This window comes from Molothrus ater, chromosome Z (assembly GCF_012460135.2).
Source record: "Molothrus ater isolate BHLD 08-10-18 breed brown headed cowbird chromosome Z, BPBGC_Mater_1.1, whole genome shotgun sequence".
Classification (NCBI taxonomy): Eukaryota; Metazoa; Chordata; class Aves; order Passeriformes; family Icteridae; genus Molothrus; species Molothrus ater.
This window is the reverse complement of record NC_050511.2, coordinates 50,189,093-50,206,837: the sequence shown is the minus strand read 5'-3', so window position 1 is coordinate 50,206,837 and position 17,745 is coordinate 50,189,093. Positions and strand designations below refer to the sequence as shown.

The 17,745-nt window shown below is 35.5% G+C and overlaps 1 protein-coding gene across 1 annotated transcript in view; it reads right to left on the bottom strand.

Annotated features, from left to right (window-relative positions):
* The window catches only part of LOC118699662 (atrial natriuretic peptide receptor 2-like), a 37,287-nt gene extending 21,887 nt beyond the window's left edge, over nt 1-15,400 (bottom strand). The window contains exons 1-8 of the mRNA XM_036403759.2: nt 15,347-15,400; nt 14,261-14,357; nt 11,269-11,401; nt 8,767-8,890; nt 6,697-6,801; nt 6,004-6,106; nt 4,316-4,461; nt 1,658-1,730 (exon numbers count right to left, since the gene is read on the bottom strand). Of these exons, the coding sequence (XP_036259652.1) occupies nt 1,658-1,730; nt 4,316-4,461; nt 6,004-6,106; nt 6,697-6,801; nt 8,767-8,890; nt 11,269-11,401; nt 14,261-14,357; nt 15,347-15,400 (835 nt within the window). The remainder of the gene's footprint in view (nt 1-1,657; nt 1,731-4,315; nt 4,462-6,003; nt 6,107-6,696; nt 6,802-8,766; nt 8,891-11,268; nt 11,402-14,260; nt 14,358-15,346) is intronic.
* Nucleotides 15,401-17,745: the final 2,345 nt, after the last annotated feature.

The following is a 17,745-nucleotide window of genomic DNA, read 5'->3' as shown; positions in this document are numbered from 1 at the left end:
CAGATTTAGCCAATTAGGCTCAGAATTGCTGAGACATCTCAACTCTCCCTGGTAGAAATATCTTGCTGAGGAAGTTCAATATCTCACCTTGAATCAGGACTGCCATGTTCCCACACCATAGTATTATCCATATGCAGTTCAAAATTGCATTGACATTTGAAGCTTTCTACAGCATTCCACCCAGAAATGCATTACAGATCCCTGAGATAGTTTTGAGAATAAGACTGCATATATATCTATATGTCTATATACAGTCCAATACACCAAAAAAAAATTATCTTAAAAAAATAAGGTTATTTTTTCATACAGAGTGCTACATACCCAGGGTACAGCACTGCTGATGTGTTTTCATTTAGATATCTGTGCATTTCAGGCTACTGTGGGTAGCTCTGAACAACTCTATCCAGAGAAAACATACTGTCTGTGACCTTATAATGTTATAAGTCCTCATTAAGTTGTTAATCATCACTCTTAGAGCAATACTCTGAAACAGCAGTGCTGCATTGCAGACCTTTTTCCAAGAAACTTACATCTTTCATCTTGGAGTTTTCAAAGTAATTTTAATCTGTTATTTTTTGATCATGCTTCTAATTTCCCTCAGTCTCTTTCTATTGCTTTCCCTCATATGTGGTGCTTATGGCATTTTCTAATTTACTTTCAGCTGAAAATTTTGCTCATGTCACTTTTTGCTGCATTGAAAAACACTTTTCTCCATTTCTGTTTTCAAAAATCTGGATTGAAATTAATTCTGGTTCCTGTAATCAAATTAATTTCTAAGCCAAAACCTCTTATTTACAACAACAAGGATATCTTATCAAAAGTATACAGAAATTAATGTTCAAGTCTCAGGCTGAAAGTATCTCTACTACATATTATCACAAGAACATCTTGACACCAGCAACCCAACAGAACACAGATAAAGCAGACATCTGCTGAGCAATTTCTCCCAAAGACAGAAAATGAGTGTGTGTACAATCAGCACAGCAGACTTCTATAGATTTACCCTTTCTGAGGATATAGGCATTGTTTTCCTTCTGAATGCTAAAAAAAGGAACAGCAAAATAAATAATCTATATGTATCTTAAGTACAGCGTAATAAAGCATACACCTGTATTTATTCTTAACCTGTTTAATTAGAACAAATTAAATAATATTTTTTACCAGAAGATAAAATAGAAAAAGAGTGCTCCATACCTCTGGCCAAAATTAATTACTTTTTGTAGCAAGTCTGCCACAGACAGAATACACTGAGGGAAATTAAGATAGTACTATATCCCTCAATGTATTTGTGCAATTCCAGCACAACTTAGTGAGATCAATTATACAGAAAGGTATCTCCACTGAAGCAACTGTAATTTGTTTCATCCAACTCCAGAGCTTATCTGTTTATTATGGGGTAGGCTTGTCATCTTTGATTAACAAATCAACATAAGTAAAAAGAAAGAAACTATTTTAAATAACTTTGTCATCAAACTGTTTGATAAACAAAAATATGAGTGAGCAGCTCACAGAGATTACAGGGATGAAATATTGGATATGTCTTTCAAAAACAGCTTCACTTTTTGCAAGATCCTTAAAATAGGAACAATATAATTGAGATTATTTCTCAAAATTAATGAGTAAACTGATCACAGTATTAAAATTACAAGCTGCTAACCTTGTTTGATGCAGGTGAAGTCTATAATCCAGCTTTCATCCCAAAACATCTTTTGTTTCTGATATTGAAACCACTACAAGAGTAAAAAAAAAAATCATTCCTAATGTAGCCCTCCTCTCTTTGAAGAAATTGACTCGGAGGTTATTTTTATAAAATATGAACATTTAAAAGTATACAAACTAAATCTGAAGTGTAAACATTCAGCATATGTCTTAAAGTAACATTAGAACCAAAAGTATTAATAACAGGCCTGGATGAAAACAGCATCTAATAAACATATTAAAAATTGTACAGGCTATGTTCCAGAACTAATTACATGTAATATTTTGCACTGTCTACAAGCTCTCCATTATTTTAAACCTGTGTGCATTTACATTTCAGCCTGGACATCAGATGAGGGATTTACATCATCTCATCTCATGGAAGTGCCCTATGTTATACAGGTACATGACAAGAACTTCATCCCAGTCCTGAGATAAGGAGCAATGCATCTTATATCTTGGAGCAGAATTAGCCCATGACCTACTAATTAGGCCATATTATGTCAAATACTCTATCAAAAAGAATATTAGGTAGGGATTCTGTGGCTACTTTGTTAAAGGCATTGAGCTAACAGCTGATTTTTGGTAGAACTGACATACAAAGCTAACATTTACAAAGTGTAAGTACATGCTTTCAGATGAGCAACAGATTAAATTATGCAACTGCAGTCAATGCCAAAATGTCAAATCAAAGCAGCATTTTATCATCATTATACCATTTTCTATAGTTCAAAATTTAATATTAGGACTGATGGATTCATTGAAACAGGTAATAAAAGTCCAGATAATGAACAAGGAACAGGTTGTGGAGATTGTGTTGGTATACTAGTTGAAATTGTGACAAATATAGAGCTCACTGAATCAAAATTAAGTCATCCCATTTATTTCAAAAGGCTTCTGAGGAAAGAAACCTACATTTTATCTTGCAAAGGTGTGACTGTACAAAGACATTTTAGCAAGAAGTGAATACTAGGCTTGCTTCCTTTGACACTGATATCAAAGGAATCCTTTCTGCTACTTGAAGCATTAAAGAAGGCATTAGTTTCCCAGATGGTTCCTTTTACATTATATCAATTCCTGAATTAGATAAAATAATCTCTCCTATCTTATTACAGTAAAATCATTAAAACTTTAAACTCCCATGATGCCACTTTTGAAGAATATAGCAGGAATATGTCTACAGAAATGAAAGAAGGAAAACAAACAACTCCAAACATACAGAAAAAACAGCAGAAATAATAGATTTTTGCTACAAGATCTTTAAATAAACATATGCAAGGCCAAGAATCTCCGTTGCTCTTTCTAAAAAGCCAGTCACCTAAAACTGTCTGAACTTCTCATCTGTCCAGTTGCTTATTTCTATCAGATCATGTGGTTTTACTGGACACTTCCTATAAACTCATTGTCACAACTTCCTTGAGGATTCCATTGAGGAATGCTCAAATAGCTTTCAACAGTGCTTCTGTTCCTAACTCACAAAGTCACACAATAACAAACAAACAAATGTGATTCAGGCCTCCTTTAGAACCTCAATTTGTGGGCCATCAGCTTTCTCCTACTCATTCTCTATCTGTGCAGCTGCCTACCTCAGATGCTCACTGCAACTGCAGCATAAGATGGACAGAGAAGGAATCCCTGAGGAAGCAGGAGCCTATAGTTTTACAGGATATATAGGCCAAGGGCTAAATAAATTACCCTTTATGAACATAGTTAATACAATAATTCTACAGCTGCCATATTCACCTGATAAACCTCTGTCATGCAACTCAAAAATGCATTTTTTTCAAGACGCAGACACATAAGGAATGTAGATACTCTTTCCCAGAAGCACTTAAGTAATAAGCATCTTAAGTAATAAGCCATAATATCATTCTCTCTTTATACAGGCATTTTCATTCAAAGACTCCCAAAACTACTTCTCTAATATTGATACACTCCTCTCTCCTCATTCCCTTTTTGTTTTTCCTTCAAGAGTTTGCTATAATAATTGATTAATCTTATATGAAATTAATCACTTTGAAAGGAACGAAGCTGTTTGTTACACTAAGGAAACAAACCTATTAAAAAAATCAAGTGACCAAAACAGGAAAAAAAAATTATCCTCTCCCCACAATTCTTTTGAGAATATCCCAACTTGAATGTTTTGCTTTTAAAGTTCTATTTGGACTCTGATATTTAATGGCCTCATGTGGAGCTAGTTCCTTAATGAATTTACCTAATTTGTTTTTGAAATCTTTTATAAGTCTGGCTTCTATAAGGTTTTGAAGCTGTTAATTTCATAACAGAGTTCTACTGTAAGTGAAAAGTACTCTTACTTTGTTGGTATCCCCTACTCCCCATGTAGTGGAAAAAATTTTTTTTCCTTTACCATAATCTACCCACTCTCCCGTTAGATTCCACCTCAGTCTTCTCTCTTACAGGATGAAAATTCCTAGTACAATGTGACTTCCCGCATAAGGAAGCTTTACAAGTAATTTCCCTTCTTTCTGCTTTTTTCCATAGCACACAGATGCTGGAGGCTGAAGAAAATCTCTCCCCCTACATAGAGTGAGCTCCACTCTGTCTAATAAACTCATGGAAGAAAAAGGAACTAAAAGAGTAGAGAACAAGTACTTACCATGATTGTCAAAATGAAGCCAGTGCAGACTAAACATATTGGTAAGGCAATTGCTATTCTAACATCAACAGAAAGAGGGCATTCCCCACAGTCTGCTGGACAGATAGAGCAGCCTTCCTCTTCCTCACAAAAGCCATCTCCACAGACTGATTAGAAAACAAAACATTTTAAGGCAGTTTCATCCATCCACAAGATTGTCTTCAGATTTAAACATGTGGTTCTTGACCTGGGATACCTCAGAGTCCCAGAAAAAATAAATTTTGAAGAATTCAGAGGCATCATCCCAGCAACTGAAAGAACAATCTGAATTTCTGAAGTAATACAGGTTCTCTTTCGTCAAGGTAAATGTGAATTACCTGTGAGCCTTTGACATGTTTTGTGTATAAATCACCTCATCACTACTGTGTTTCTCATTATCTACACTTTTTTTTCTGAAACTCAAAGTTCTTCAAGGCCAACATTTTCTTTTGAATTCTTTGTATTTAATCCAGCACTTGTGATTCTAGGAAGCCAGGGACTCTTCCTCAGCAGCAGCAAAAGACACTGGGAACTGCAGAAAAAAATCTTGCAACCCACATTTCAATTATTTCCTTTACTTACTCCAAGGTCTTACATAAATTATCAGCAATATTAGATGTAATTTAAAACAAAAGTCTTAAATAACAAAAGTCCCTCTACCATGTTTTGAATGGTCTTTCAATTTTACCTCTGTGATTAAACTAATATCATGCTGTACTTCAGACTTGAGAGGTGAGCTGAAGGTATTATTCTGTCATTATGTAATTTTTTAAAAATTAAATAAACAACGAAAAAAAAAATTCTACTGCTCAGTAATAATTCTGTTTCAACCTCACTAATTCCAGTATAATACCAAGATAATAACAGAAGTCACTTTCTGTCTCAGGGGTAGAGCTGCATTTTTAAAAATTTCTTCTCTGATATATTGTAAGTTTCCTGGAAAATTCAGCTGCAGTTGTTTTGAAATGAGTAGAAAATTCTGTAGATAAATACTACTATTCACACTGTAGTTGCTTTGTGTTTTTTTCCCATAACATTGCAAAATATATTCTCACATTTCCAGAAGAGTAGATATCAAGAGAATTGTGATGACACTTTTGTTTTAGCCAATAACTTTTCAGGTTGTGTGTTTAATTTATTAAAGAAGCCCACTTTTAAAATTTGACATCACTAAGATAATTGTTACAGTCATTTCTGCTTCCCTCCATACAGGTATACTAAAGAGAATGGAAGACTGATGCCCTTGGGAGCAATTTTTAATGTGAACAAGGGAACCAATATGGATTTCTACCTTTCCAATATGTTTAAGACTAGTCTGCTCCCCTTCAGGGGAAAAGTGTCTGGATTCTCAGAACACTAGCTGGAGGAATATTCTCAGATTCCCATGAACTGAAGACAAGCCTTGTAGTACCTGAAGCCATTGGCCGTATTTGAGTACTTATTTGACAAGAATGACTTTCTACTGTTCTAGATTAATACAACTATTAGAAGCTCAAACACTTTTTCAGACTTCAGTGTTATGTGAAGAAGAATTTCAGGAAGACATTTGTGTATTTTCAAAGGCTGGGGTAAGAATTTGCTTTTGCTCTTGGTAACTATGCATGAATGATAATAGCATTGAGAGTTGTAGTCAATAAGAAGTTAGCTCACATTTTCATTTTATATCATACCTACTGCAGGAAGGACTGTGGTTTTTGCTTCCAGAGCAGCTTGGATTCTCCCAACTCTGATGTGTGCAATGAGAGAAGTCACACCCACATGAACTAAAACAACCTGTGAAACAAGTGAACAAATCACCAAGCATCAAAACTTCACTTGCATACAGTAGGCTTTTATAAAAAGAACTGACTGACTGTGGTATCCTTCAAAAGAATTTGTGCATTTCTTTCAAAATCAGGAGAGACAGCTCTAGAGAGAAAGACTGGTTTATTCCCTTCCTGATGTGTCTTCTTCTCACCAGGCTGGGCTATCAGCCCTGTGCATTCAGCTGTGTATGCCTTCCTGCCATTTCTTTCAGGTTGAAGCTCCCTTATGGTCATATGAACTTGCATCACAGGTTCATATCCAGTCAGTAGTGAGATGTATTCTTAGTGTGGGCCTCAAATGGACAGATTATGCTATTCATTTTCCTGTCATCTCCACTCCCTCCACTAACTACCTAAGCTGTAAAGGTACCTTACTTGACTTCCAAGTCAAGTCAGTTGGGAATTGATAGTCAGCTCAGCTATATGCATAGCAGAGATAATAACACATACATATAAATGAAATGGGGAGCATGGTCATGAACTGCATTAAATTACTAGCAAGTAAGCTCCAAAAAGAGCAAATGAGGTAAAATCCTATATGTAATAAATATACTTTACCTTGGCAGTCCAGTTCCTTTGGCTCATTTTGCCAGCAGTAGACAAAGTGTGAGTAAATATCTGACCATCATCTGGGATCCATGGACCACATATTCCTCCTTTAGCCTTTAGTAGACATATTGGTTATGTCAGTATACCAAAACACAATGAAAGTCCTAGCACCCCCTCTCTTTCTTTCTCAAAATTACTTATGTTCTCTAACAGCAAATAAAGTTCTATTTTATAACCAAAACTATCAAATTGCCAAAATATAAGAAACACTGCTCGTTGACAAAATAACAGAGAAGCAATTGCTCCTATATTCAGTTAAGATCTCACATATATTGTTATTTCTTAAAATATGAGCCTCAGTAGTGTACTCAAAGAATGAGTGTTCTTATGAAGCTGGTTCACTTTTTTTGATTTCCTGTGCTAGAATCAGAACCAGATTTGTATTCCATTTTTAATATTTTTCTCAAGAGGTTTTACTGAAGTGTCACTTTTGATACAGCAGCTTTTTTCTTTCTTTTTTTCTTTGTTTTTTTCTTTTCCCTCTGGAAGGGAGGCATTGCTTCAGAGTCTGTTTGCAGAGCACTTCTCAATAAAGTTATTAAGATGTAAACCTCCTACAACTGCAAACATGAAGGATTAATTTTGGCTGTTTTGTTTACTTGAAAGGATTAAGCGTGTCTCCTAATTCCAGATAATTCTTCTGACATTTCTTTTGAAGGACTGTAAGTAATAGACCAAGTCAAAAGAAATGGAGCACATTAACCAAAATAAAATGTTTGAGAACACATGACACTGAAAAAATAAAGCAATGAAAACCCAAACTCCTCTCAAACAATGGAAAAACTTACTTTGAAGTGTATATTCAATCTTATGCAGTGATAGTCAACTCTGCAACAGTCAAATATCTCAGAGTTCCTTTAGGCAGAAACTCTAACATTTAGAGTACTATGAAGAAACCAGATGATGCATGTTGGTGAATATGCTTTTGCCATTTCCACACCATAATTTCAAGCAGAACGAATTGTGAAAATAGAAATAATAGAGAGGTTACCAAAGCAGTGGGATGTTCAAGTTTTTTACTATGATTCTAGACAAAAATTTTGATGTGATGCTTCCAGCAGGGATTCCTCTTTTAAACCAAAATCCTGGTGCCAGCTAAGGCTTTTGAGGAATCATTAATAAAACAAGTCCACAAGAATAGATTGCTAAGGTGCAAACCAGAGCTGTTGTGGAGTCATTAGACCTTCACACAGATTGGTATATGAAACAGCTGCAAGATGTGTAGGCTAGGCTTCCTATTACACCACCTTTGATCATGAAGAATGTGTCACATTTCCAGAAGGAAGATTAACTAGAAAAACTGGGCAGCTGCATGAAAGTTCTTATGCAGGGTAAGGCTTACCTCACAGACAAAAAAAAAAAAAAAAAAAAAAAGTGTTCCAAACTGTATTTTTAGATCAGAACTTTAAATAGTTATTCAAAGAGGGACAGCCAAGAAGACAGGCTAAGAATGGATCTTGCCTTCACTGCATGAACAAATTTCGTTATCTTGTATTGAGATTCTTTTTTTTTTTTTTTGCTCTGATACAATGAAGTAAAATCATTCCTGACAGGTAAATAGGCTTCAGTTCTACAGGTCACAGCCAGTAATACTCACCCTCTCCAACTCCAGTAATCCAAGCAAATTAATCACACTCACTCTGTAAAACAAAAAGACTGGAATACATCTAACTGAAAATTTTCCCTGCTGGTTTTAGAATGCAGTGATCTGTCTTTCTTTCTCTCTTGGTTGCATAGTAGTCCAAGTCAGGTAAACTCAGACAGATGAAACTGGTCCCACTAATGGAGATTCTGAATACTGCCTTGCAGCCTCAGCATCCAGTGAAAAAAAAATTCCAAAACTGACAGACATTGCCACAGTGGTTTTAGTGAACCATAATTTGTGAATATATAGCAAACTATATAAATTTGGTCTAATTGTAATCACAGAAATACTTCACGAACTTGAACCTGCTTATTACAACGATGTCTCAGCCAGCAGCAAGAACAGAGCACATGATGCTGCACCATCCCACTAACCATGAAGGCCAAAGGACAGGAATGAATGTTGGCATGGTAGACACAGCAGTTGTCCCCATTTGCGTCTTTCCATCTGGCAGGACAGTCATGCTCTTCACAGAATTCCTTTGCAGCAGTAGCATTGCTAACCAAGCAGGAGAGAGAGAAAAACTTTTACATCCATTCATCATTCACAAAAATTGCAACAAACACATGAGAGCTTGCTCTTTATCTTGCACAGACAAATTAGCAGCAAAAACATATGCAGTGAAATAAACACTGTTGAACCATTTCTTTTTTTTTGTCTTCTAGTTGAAATGCTCCTGGAGCACTAGAAATTGTTGTCAACTCGACCTCTGCTGACTGCCATGCACTAGGGACTTCTAGCAGATACTGTGCTGCAAGCAGGGACCAACCTCCACTACTCTTTCCAACCTGACTTCATGACCAGGTGGGATTACTTTGCACTTCTTCATCTGGCACAGGCAAAGACACTATTATTCTACTTCCACTCTCAGATATATGTGTCCCTGACTACTTCCAGTCTCAAAGTTTTCCATCAGAAACTTTCATCTATGCATGAAATTCATACAGACCATTTAGCTCCAGTCTTCACTCCACAATCTAAATTGCTGAGGAAAATAAGTATAATGGTCTTATACACCAGATACAATTTCCCAAACAACAACTTTAGAGGAGACTTTCGAAACAGACTGTGCTGCAAAACAATTATGAAAACTTATTCCTGAAAGATGAATGTATTCACTCGAAATGTGTGATGCAACACTGTTTCCTCAGTTACACTTTCAGTGGTTATCACCCTAATAAATTTGGCTGTAAGATAAATTGTTTTCTGCAAACATGATTTACTCAGATACAGCCAGAATAATTGCAATTCAGCTGAAATGTTATGCACTCGTGTTGGATCTTTAGAAAACAATTTCAGAACACAGGATTTATTTTTTTGTTTGTTCTTAATGAAAGAATTAGCCAATAATGATTAGGTATAAAACAGTAGGCTTTGTTTATTATGAGAAGACTGTGTTTATTATGATAAATAAACAAAATGACAAAGGATTAGGTTAACATTGATTGTACTCATGGCCAGATTTACGAGGGCATAGGCATATTTGAAATATGACATAAGCAAATATGTCAACCTCCAAAACACCTAAACAGATAAAATATTAAAATTTATTAGCCTTTGAGTTCATACTGGAAGTTTTAAGTTAAGAAAAATACTTAATTAATTTAGTGTCTAATTCCATCATGTACTTTTCTTTCCTTTTCAAAATTTATCCAGTATTGTGTATTTTTTATTCAATAATTTCATCATGGTTTTATCCAATTAAACTGATGCCCATACACTGACTTGCCAACCTCAGGTATATTTGGGTCAGCCACTGTAACCTGTAGTGTCAACCAGATAACCTAGACAAAATGAGATGCAAATTTAAGCCCTTTGAAAACTGAAGCATAGATTTGTCTCTCTTTTTATAAAATATTTGCCATCTGTCTCTATGTTCAAGGTGTGTATAAGTACACAAAAAGGAGACTTTTCCAAGTTCCTTACTGATTTGAGGGAGTGGGTCTCCCAGGGAACACTAGAAAAATCAGATTCATGCCAAGCAGTCAAACCTGCTTCATGGTTAAGTTCCCAGAACTAACAGCAACCATACATTTCAGAAGATGTGATAAACAAATTTTAAGTAGTTTTTAAACATAGTACATAGATGACCAAAATTTTAAAAAAATCAATTTTTTGCGGTTGCAAATAGATTATGGACCATCTTTCAATATGAAAAAAAAAATAACTCTGGATAACAGCTCTTATAAATTGAACTTTGCAATGTGAACTCTCAGGCAGAGAAAAATGTTCTGTAAAAATCTCTTACACAACAGTACAGGAAGTGGGGTCCCACCCTCTGTCTCAGATGTTCCTATATAAGAATGGAGAATTGCTATTTACAGACAAAAGTATGAAATATTGCCCCCAGATTTATAGATCCAGATCTGTAGATCTGGAGCTGCACCCCTTCATACTCTCTAACTGTTGATGTCCACCGTCACTAACACAGTGTGTGAGCTGACATATAAGCTTTTGGAGTGATTTTAATCCCACAGAAATCAAGCACAGTTGACCACTGAATTAAATGGATTCAGGTCTTTTTCATATCCATGTTGAGCACTTGAATCATGATTAAAATGAGTATAAGATACAGAGAGCCTGTGACTCATGATGAAACTTCAACTTCATAAATTCAATGTGTAGAGAAGGCAAGAAGTTGCACTGTGACAGTAGTGATGTGCCCTGTCTCTGACCTAGCAGGCAAACATGCCATAATGGCTAGTCTGAGAGCAAAGAGAAAAATAGCAGGACAAATAGAGCTATGAGAGATCTCAGAACATGGAAGGAATTAATGAAGAGCTCCAGAGTGTCTGCTCCAATTATATCACTGAATATATATACACAAAATCCTCATATACTCATGATCATTATAGCATTTTTATAATAAGTAATACCTGTGGGAAAGGATTCCATTTTGCACAGCATATTGATAAAAACTGTCTGAAGCAAAGACGGCATAGGTGACATTGAAGGACTCCCCACTCACAGCCTTTTCTGGAGGCCTATGAACCCATGTCATCTCCAGTCCTAGAAAAGTGCAATCATGGGTCAGAATATTTGTTACAGTTTTTTACCTAACAGATACATATAAATATAAAACTTTCTCTGTAGTGATTTTCATCTACTCATAGGATCACAGAGTGGTTTGGATTGGAAGGCACCTTAACCACTTGAAACCACTTAGTCCCTCCTCCCCTGCCATGGGCTGGGACAACTTCCAGTAGACCAGGTTGCTCAAAGCCCCATCAAACCTGGCCTTGAACATTTTCAGAGATGGGGCATCCTCAGCTTCTCTGGGTGGCCTGTTCCAGTGCTTCACAACCCTCTGAGTAACCCTCTCAGTATTCTCCAATTACTTTTTATGAGCCAAATAGAGTCATTTATTTTAATGGCTGTATTGGTAAATACAAATGCACATTATTTGAAGAGTTCTGACACTCAGACCAAGCAGTTGGATAAATGCAACAAAAAAATCTGTTCATCTTGTGTAAACTAACTTTGCTTCCATTTTATAGCATTGATGTTTGTTCTGGTATATTTGCTTTCCTCTTTTGATCAGGCAATATTGCCCTTAATTCTTGGCTGCTTCCACTGAGACACACCTTATTGTGGAAGAGAACAGACAACTCTATCACACACAAAATTCAGTCAAAACCCTTAAATTCATGAAACATAAATACTAATAATTACATATTTAAGAATACATTATCACATGATGGAATCATATGGCATCTAGAACAGAGGACAGTGGAAGGAGTATATCAAACATCTGTTATTTTCCATTTTCACAATTTAAACTGGGAAAGATGATTTACCCCCATCATGTCTCTTGTCCTCTGTGCCTAAGAATGAAGAAAGATAAAAGTTGGGAAAAGTCTTAAATCCATAAACTTAACACCATCAAAATCTTCCCAGTGCACTCACCTACCTTTTTGTCTATTGTTGGATAAAGGTTTTAATTTGCACTACATCAAATTACTTACATAACGAAACTGTGTAACTCAGTTTGTCAGGAAGTATTAAATTCCTTCTGCAGAGGACTGGTAAACCTGCCTTACAAGACATCTCATTTTTGTTCTTGTTGTTCGGTTATGACCTCTTTTGTTACTCATACTTGTTTTAAAAAGTACATTCTTTGCTTGCACAGTACTGAAACCACTATTTTCCCCCTAATTTACTATCAGATTTAACTAGGCAATTTGTAAAATAACCTCGATTTCCCTTGATAATCTCCCTTGAAAAGTAAAAACCCATTTTAATTGCTAACATTATGTGAAAACTATAATACAAAGATTAAAAAAAAATGCTAGTGTGATTTCTACTAAAAGGTAAGAGAGTTGAGCTTCAAAGAATATATGAGAATGAAGACAAAAGGTCAGCACAAATTTCAGTTAAATTATTTTCTACTGCCTTATAAAGGTCTCAGAAAGGTAAACCAAACTCTTCTTTCAATGACAGCTACTCCCACATATAGAAGCTTTGAAAATCTTTTGTTAATTCCACAGCAATGAGGCTACAGTATATGTGTTTTGCTTTGTTTCTTGCAATGCCCAGAAAATGGCAAAGAAAACCTACAAAGAAAGGGAGGATAGAGTTTGAAGTCCATTCTAAAACTGATTGTAATGGGTATACATTAATTAAGCAATCTACTCACATTAATTTTCCTTGTACTTAGTAAAAATAGCTTTAAGCAAGCCATCTGTAGTGATAAATAGCTGTTTCAGTGTTAAACCAATAGTAAATTCATACAGGAATAAAAGTCTTAGTTGAAACTTCACTGTTCCAAGAGAATTAATTGAAGAATGTTTAACGGTAACACTGAGCTAAGAGCGTGACACAGCAGTATATTTCCTGAAGTGTTTTATTAGAACCACCTTCTGAGGTGCTCTTGGTTCTTTTTCTAAAAACCCTATTGAATGCATGTCTCTGGTCCTACCTTTTACAATATAAACAAAGTGTTCCTTTACATCAGTTATTTATTTGTTACAGAGTCACAAAATCACGAAGAGTTGAATTTGGAAGGCACCCACAGAAATCATTTGGTCCGAGCCCGTGTTGCTCAAGGCAGGGTCATGTCAAGGATGTTTCTCTAGCATTTGTCTAGTCAGGTTTTAAAAATCTCCAAGAATGGACAAGCCACAACCTTTCTGAGATGCCTGTTCTACTACTTTATAACCCCTAGAGTATAAGAAACTTTTTTATTTATATTTATATATTTAAATTGAGTTTTACACATATCAGTTGCTCCTAAAGTAGTTTTTCATCTCAATAAATTACCAACTTTTTTGTTGGTTTTTTTTTTTGGGGGGGGGGGGGGGTTCTTTTTTTTTTTTTTTTTTTTTTGTTCCTATCTCATCATGTAAATTAATTTTGGAAACTGACAGGAGTACTTTATTAAAGGTCTCAGGGTTTTTTTAGGTAGTCATGGAAGACTTTTGTGCCAGGTGGAAAAGCGTGATGTAGAATCGGTGATTTTGCTTGCTGGCTTACTGATTAAGCTCAGTACGCTTTTGAAATTACACTTCTAAGTTTCAGCAAGTAGATTTGCTACAATGCTGCGCTGCCTCCATGCTTCATTTGGATTAAGTTTCAGTTGATTTTCTAATGAGAAAGAAAATGTTTTCAGTTTCTCTCTGGGCAAATGGATACAGCTGTTGTTATTACTTTTCTGTTAGAACAAAGGTATACTGGACAAATAATTACTCTGAAGTATCTTTAGGTGTTTTCTCTCCCTTATTTCTCTAGGAAGAGAGGTTGTCACTGATTTAGATGTATTTCATCATGGATTACATCCATCATGAGTAAGCTATTGTTATGAATACTTCAATTTTGGGGTTTCAGCCATTCCCCAAGTAAGATACGAAGTCGCCTTTATGACTCACTCACCTCCGCAGTCCAGCATGTTATACTCATCTGGCTTTTCCAGGGGCCAACAGTCATAGTCTTTGTTATCTAAATCATGCCACCCTTCCACTAATACCACCTGCCAGGAAAAAAGAAAAAAAAAAGAGTCAAAAAAAGGCAGGATAAGAAGAAGGAAAGGATGGATTCCATCTCCTAAGTTTATAATTCTTCTACAGAAACCAAACAAAATGCAGAAACATAGGCTGGCATATTTTGAGGTCTCCAACTTCTGGAGGGAAAAAGAAAAAAAAATTCCATACAAACACAACCAGTACATTATTTTGATTTGTCCAGAAACTGGCATGAAACAGTTAGTAGACTTAACTAACCTTTCTCTCCCAAAATGGTTCTTTACAAAGAGCAGATGGTTCAAGGACTATATGCAGAAAGACAGTTTATTTAACAAAGGTTTTTTTGTTTGCTTTTAGAATGGCACTCCCCCCATTCCAAACTGCTCCGTTTCTTTTAATCTTTCATACCTAAAATCTATGAAGGAGTAATTTTTGTTATACTTTTAATAACACAATACAAATTTTAGCCATATAAATGTTAATATGCACAATGACATATAAAATAAGAATTGCATAAACGTATTATAGGTAGAATACAGCATCATAATAGCCTAGAAATTGAATTGTAACAGTAATAAAAGATACATTATATATGTATATATAACAGATTATATTAGTCATGTATTAAAAAATACACTTTAGGGTGTATACTAACAAATCAGAATAGTCTATGATAATGCACTCTGGGCTTATTCTATTTCTAGTAAAAGATAATAGTTTCTACTCATGCAATCTGCTATTGTTTTTCTACATATAATTAAAGCATAATCATCTACTGTATTGTGCAATTGCTTATCACAACAAAATGTGAATAGAATAAGACAGAATGGTACAACTTATTTTTCCAATATATCTTCCATTACTCTTGGTTTCTACATTACTAAAATAAAAATCACTAGCATAAATAGCTGTTTCACTCTAATAAGCCATATACAGTTCTTTCTGAACACACAGATCAGAGGAATAAGTTCTGGTAAGCAGATCTAGGTAGACCTACCAAAAAACTGAGGAGGCTTCGGAGCTCTACAGCTGGTGATTTGACAGCTCCCATGCTCCCTAATGTGCACCCAGCTCACCAAGTGTCAGGGCTGCTTCTGATGTTGCTGTTGCTTCTGAATTAGATACCCTTGCCTAAGAAGGGGGTTGCTAGGCAAGCTATCCTGGCAACTCCAGCTGCTGCAGCTGTTCTCCCACTTCCTTCCCTCTTCTTCCACTCCACAGTGCAGGGTGGAACTATCCCTCTGCACCTCTGCTGAAACCCTTCAAAAATTCCCAACTTGTTTTAGGGGCAGCCCCATCCTCCTGAAATTTGTGCCCCTTACTGCTTAAAACTACAAAACCAACTGGGGGGATTTTCTTGCAGTGCTTTGTCAAATGTGAGCAGCATCCGACTCTCAGGCAGATGAATTGATGCTGTGGACATAAACACAGAGACACAGCTGAGCCCAAAGATGGACATAAACACCAAGGCAAGCAAAGGCTACCACCATAAGACAAACAGTAAGGCTGACCAGCTTCCTGAGCTTCCTTCCAACCTGAATTGCATGAGACCCTGTGACTTCAATTTCTCACCTGAAGGCGTAGAACAACTTCTATCCATGTGTCCTGCTACATGCACAGGTGAAACAGACTTCTGTGTAGCTATGCTGATACAATAAAGACATAGATGTGTCCATGAATATCTTTGTTCGCTGAAGCCCTGCCAATACAGACCTTCAGTTGTGATTCAGCTCTCCAGAATATTTCTCTATGTTGCCTCTTGAATTCTGTCTCTCAGCCCAATGTGAAATTAAGAATCTTAGTCAAACTGCTTGAACTTCACTATTTCTTGCATGAAAATGGCAGGAGAAAAACTGCAATGTGTGCCCAGATAATCTTGAAAGAGCTGCAGATGAATTAAAAAATGTTTGGTTTCACTCATTAAAGAGCTATTTGTATAAACTATATGTTTCAGGTTGAAATTTTATGTTTGTTGTGAGATGCTAAACCTCATGTGTGCTTTGTCTTCCTGTGCTATGATAGGTTTCACTATGTGGAAGTCTTTTAGAAATTTTTTTTTTTTTGGTACATTTATCTACTTAAAACAGCCCACTTATATTAACATCTTGTATAGGTTTTATTAGCCCTGTGTTTTAGGATATCTTTGCTTGATAAGGAATTTGCTGGCAGGGAAGCTAAGGATTATAACTTGTTAGATACTACAGAAGCCAAAAGATTGCCTGACTGATCCTATTTTCTTTAATTGGACTGACAAATATTCAGATGACATTGATATCATGATTCTCAAGGACTGTAAATATCATACATTACATTTACAGCTACTTGTCTATCACCTCATTCAGAAATCCTGGAGAATGGCCACAAATACTTGAGAAACTTGGATTAAAGATGGACAGGAATGACTGGCAATTGTCTGATTTAACAATGTATCCCAGCTACCTGAGATGCACATTACCATCTCTGCATTGGAGAAGCACCGAAAATTTTAAAAATAAAACCAGTGCAATACAAGTATATAAACCTTTGTAAAAAGGACTGACATCTCAGTGAGCAATATTTTCTTCAGCTCTATCCACAACTCTCTGGATATAAAAGAAATCAGAAATACATTTTAATAAAGTGAAGTACTCATCTCAATAGTAATTGCTTTACATTTGCCCCTTTTACTGTTTGTAAGTTATATGCACTTACATAATTTGTGTTTATATCTTAACATTCCATCACAGAGTTTATCTTATCACAGATAAGTTTATGATTACAGATGAGTTTATTATCACAGATAAGTTTATAATCACAGCCAGACCCATTCTAGCATAGATTAAGTGAATTCTATGTACTACTGCTTGATTTGCTTAGTGCAATAACACTGAGTTCTTTGGCTTCTTCTCTTCAAAGGATCTCTTAATCTGAAAAAAAGAAAACCCCAGGTAATTTCTACTGATTGAAATTAAATTATCAAATCAATTTATGTTTACAGATGTATTTCTATTATGTTGACTGTACTCAGGCAGTCCCTTAAGCTACATTATTTCCATTTCAGTAATTAACACAACAATAACTTCTACTATGAAAGAAACAGAGGCAAAATAAAGACATTTCAAAAATTTATGACCAAGAAAACTTTAGATATTGTTAAAAACATGTATTCTTGTTAATGTTTCAAAAATCATATAACTTACATACAAATTTTTAATATTTGTAGCAAATAATAATAATGGATACAATATTGCTGAACAAAAGTTGCCACCTGTGTTCTTTCAAGTATTTTAGGATAGTAATTTCCAGCAGTAAGTCAAAACAAAAATTAGTGTGATGAAAGATTCAGATATCCTTGAAAATATTTCTTTATTCTGACATTCAAATTTTCCAGATAGTTCTTGTCTTGGAAGTAAGACA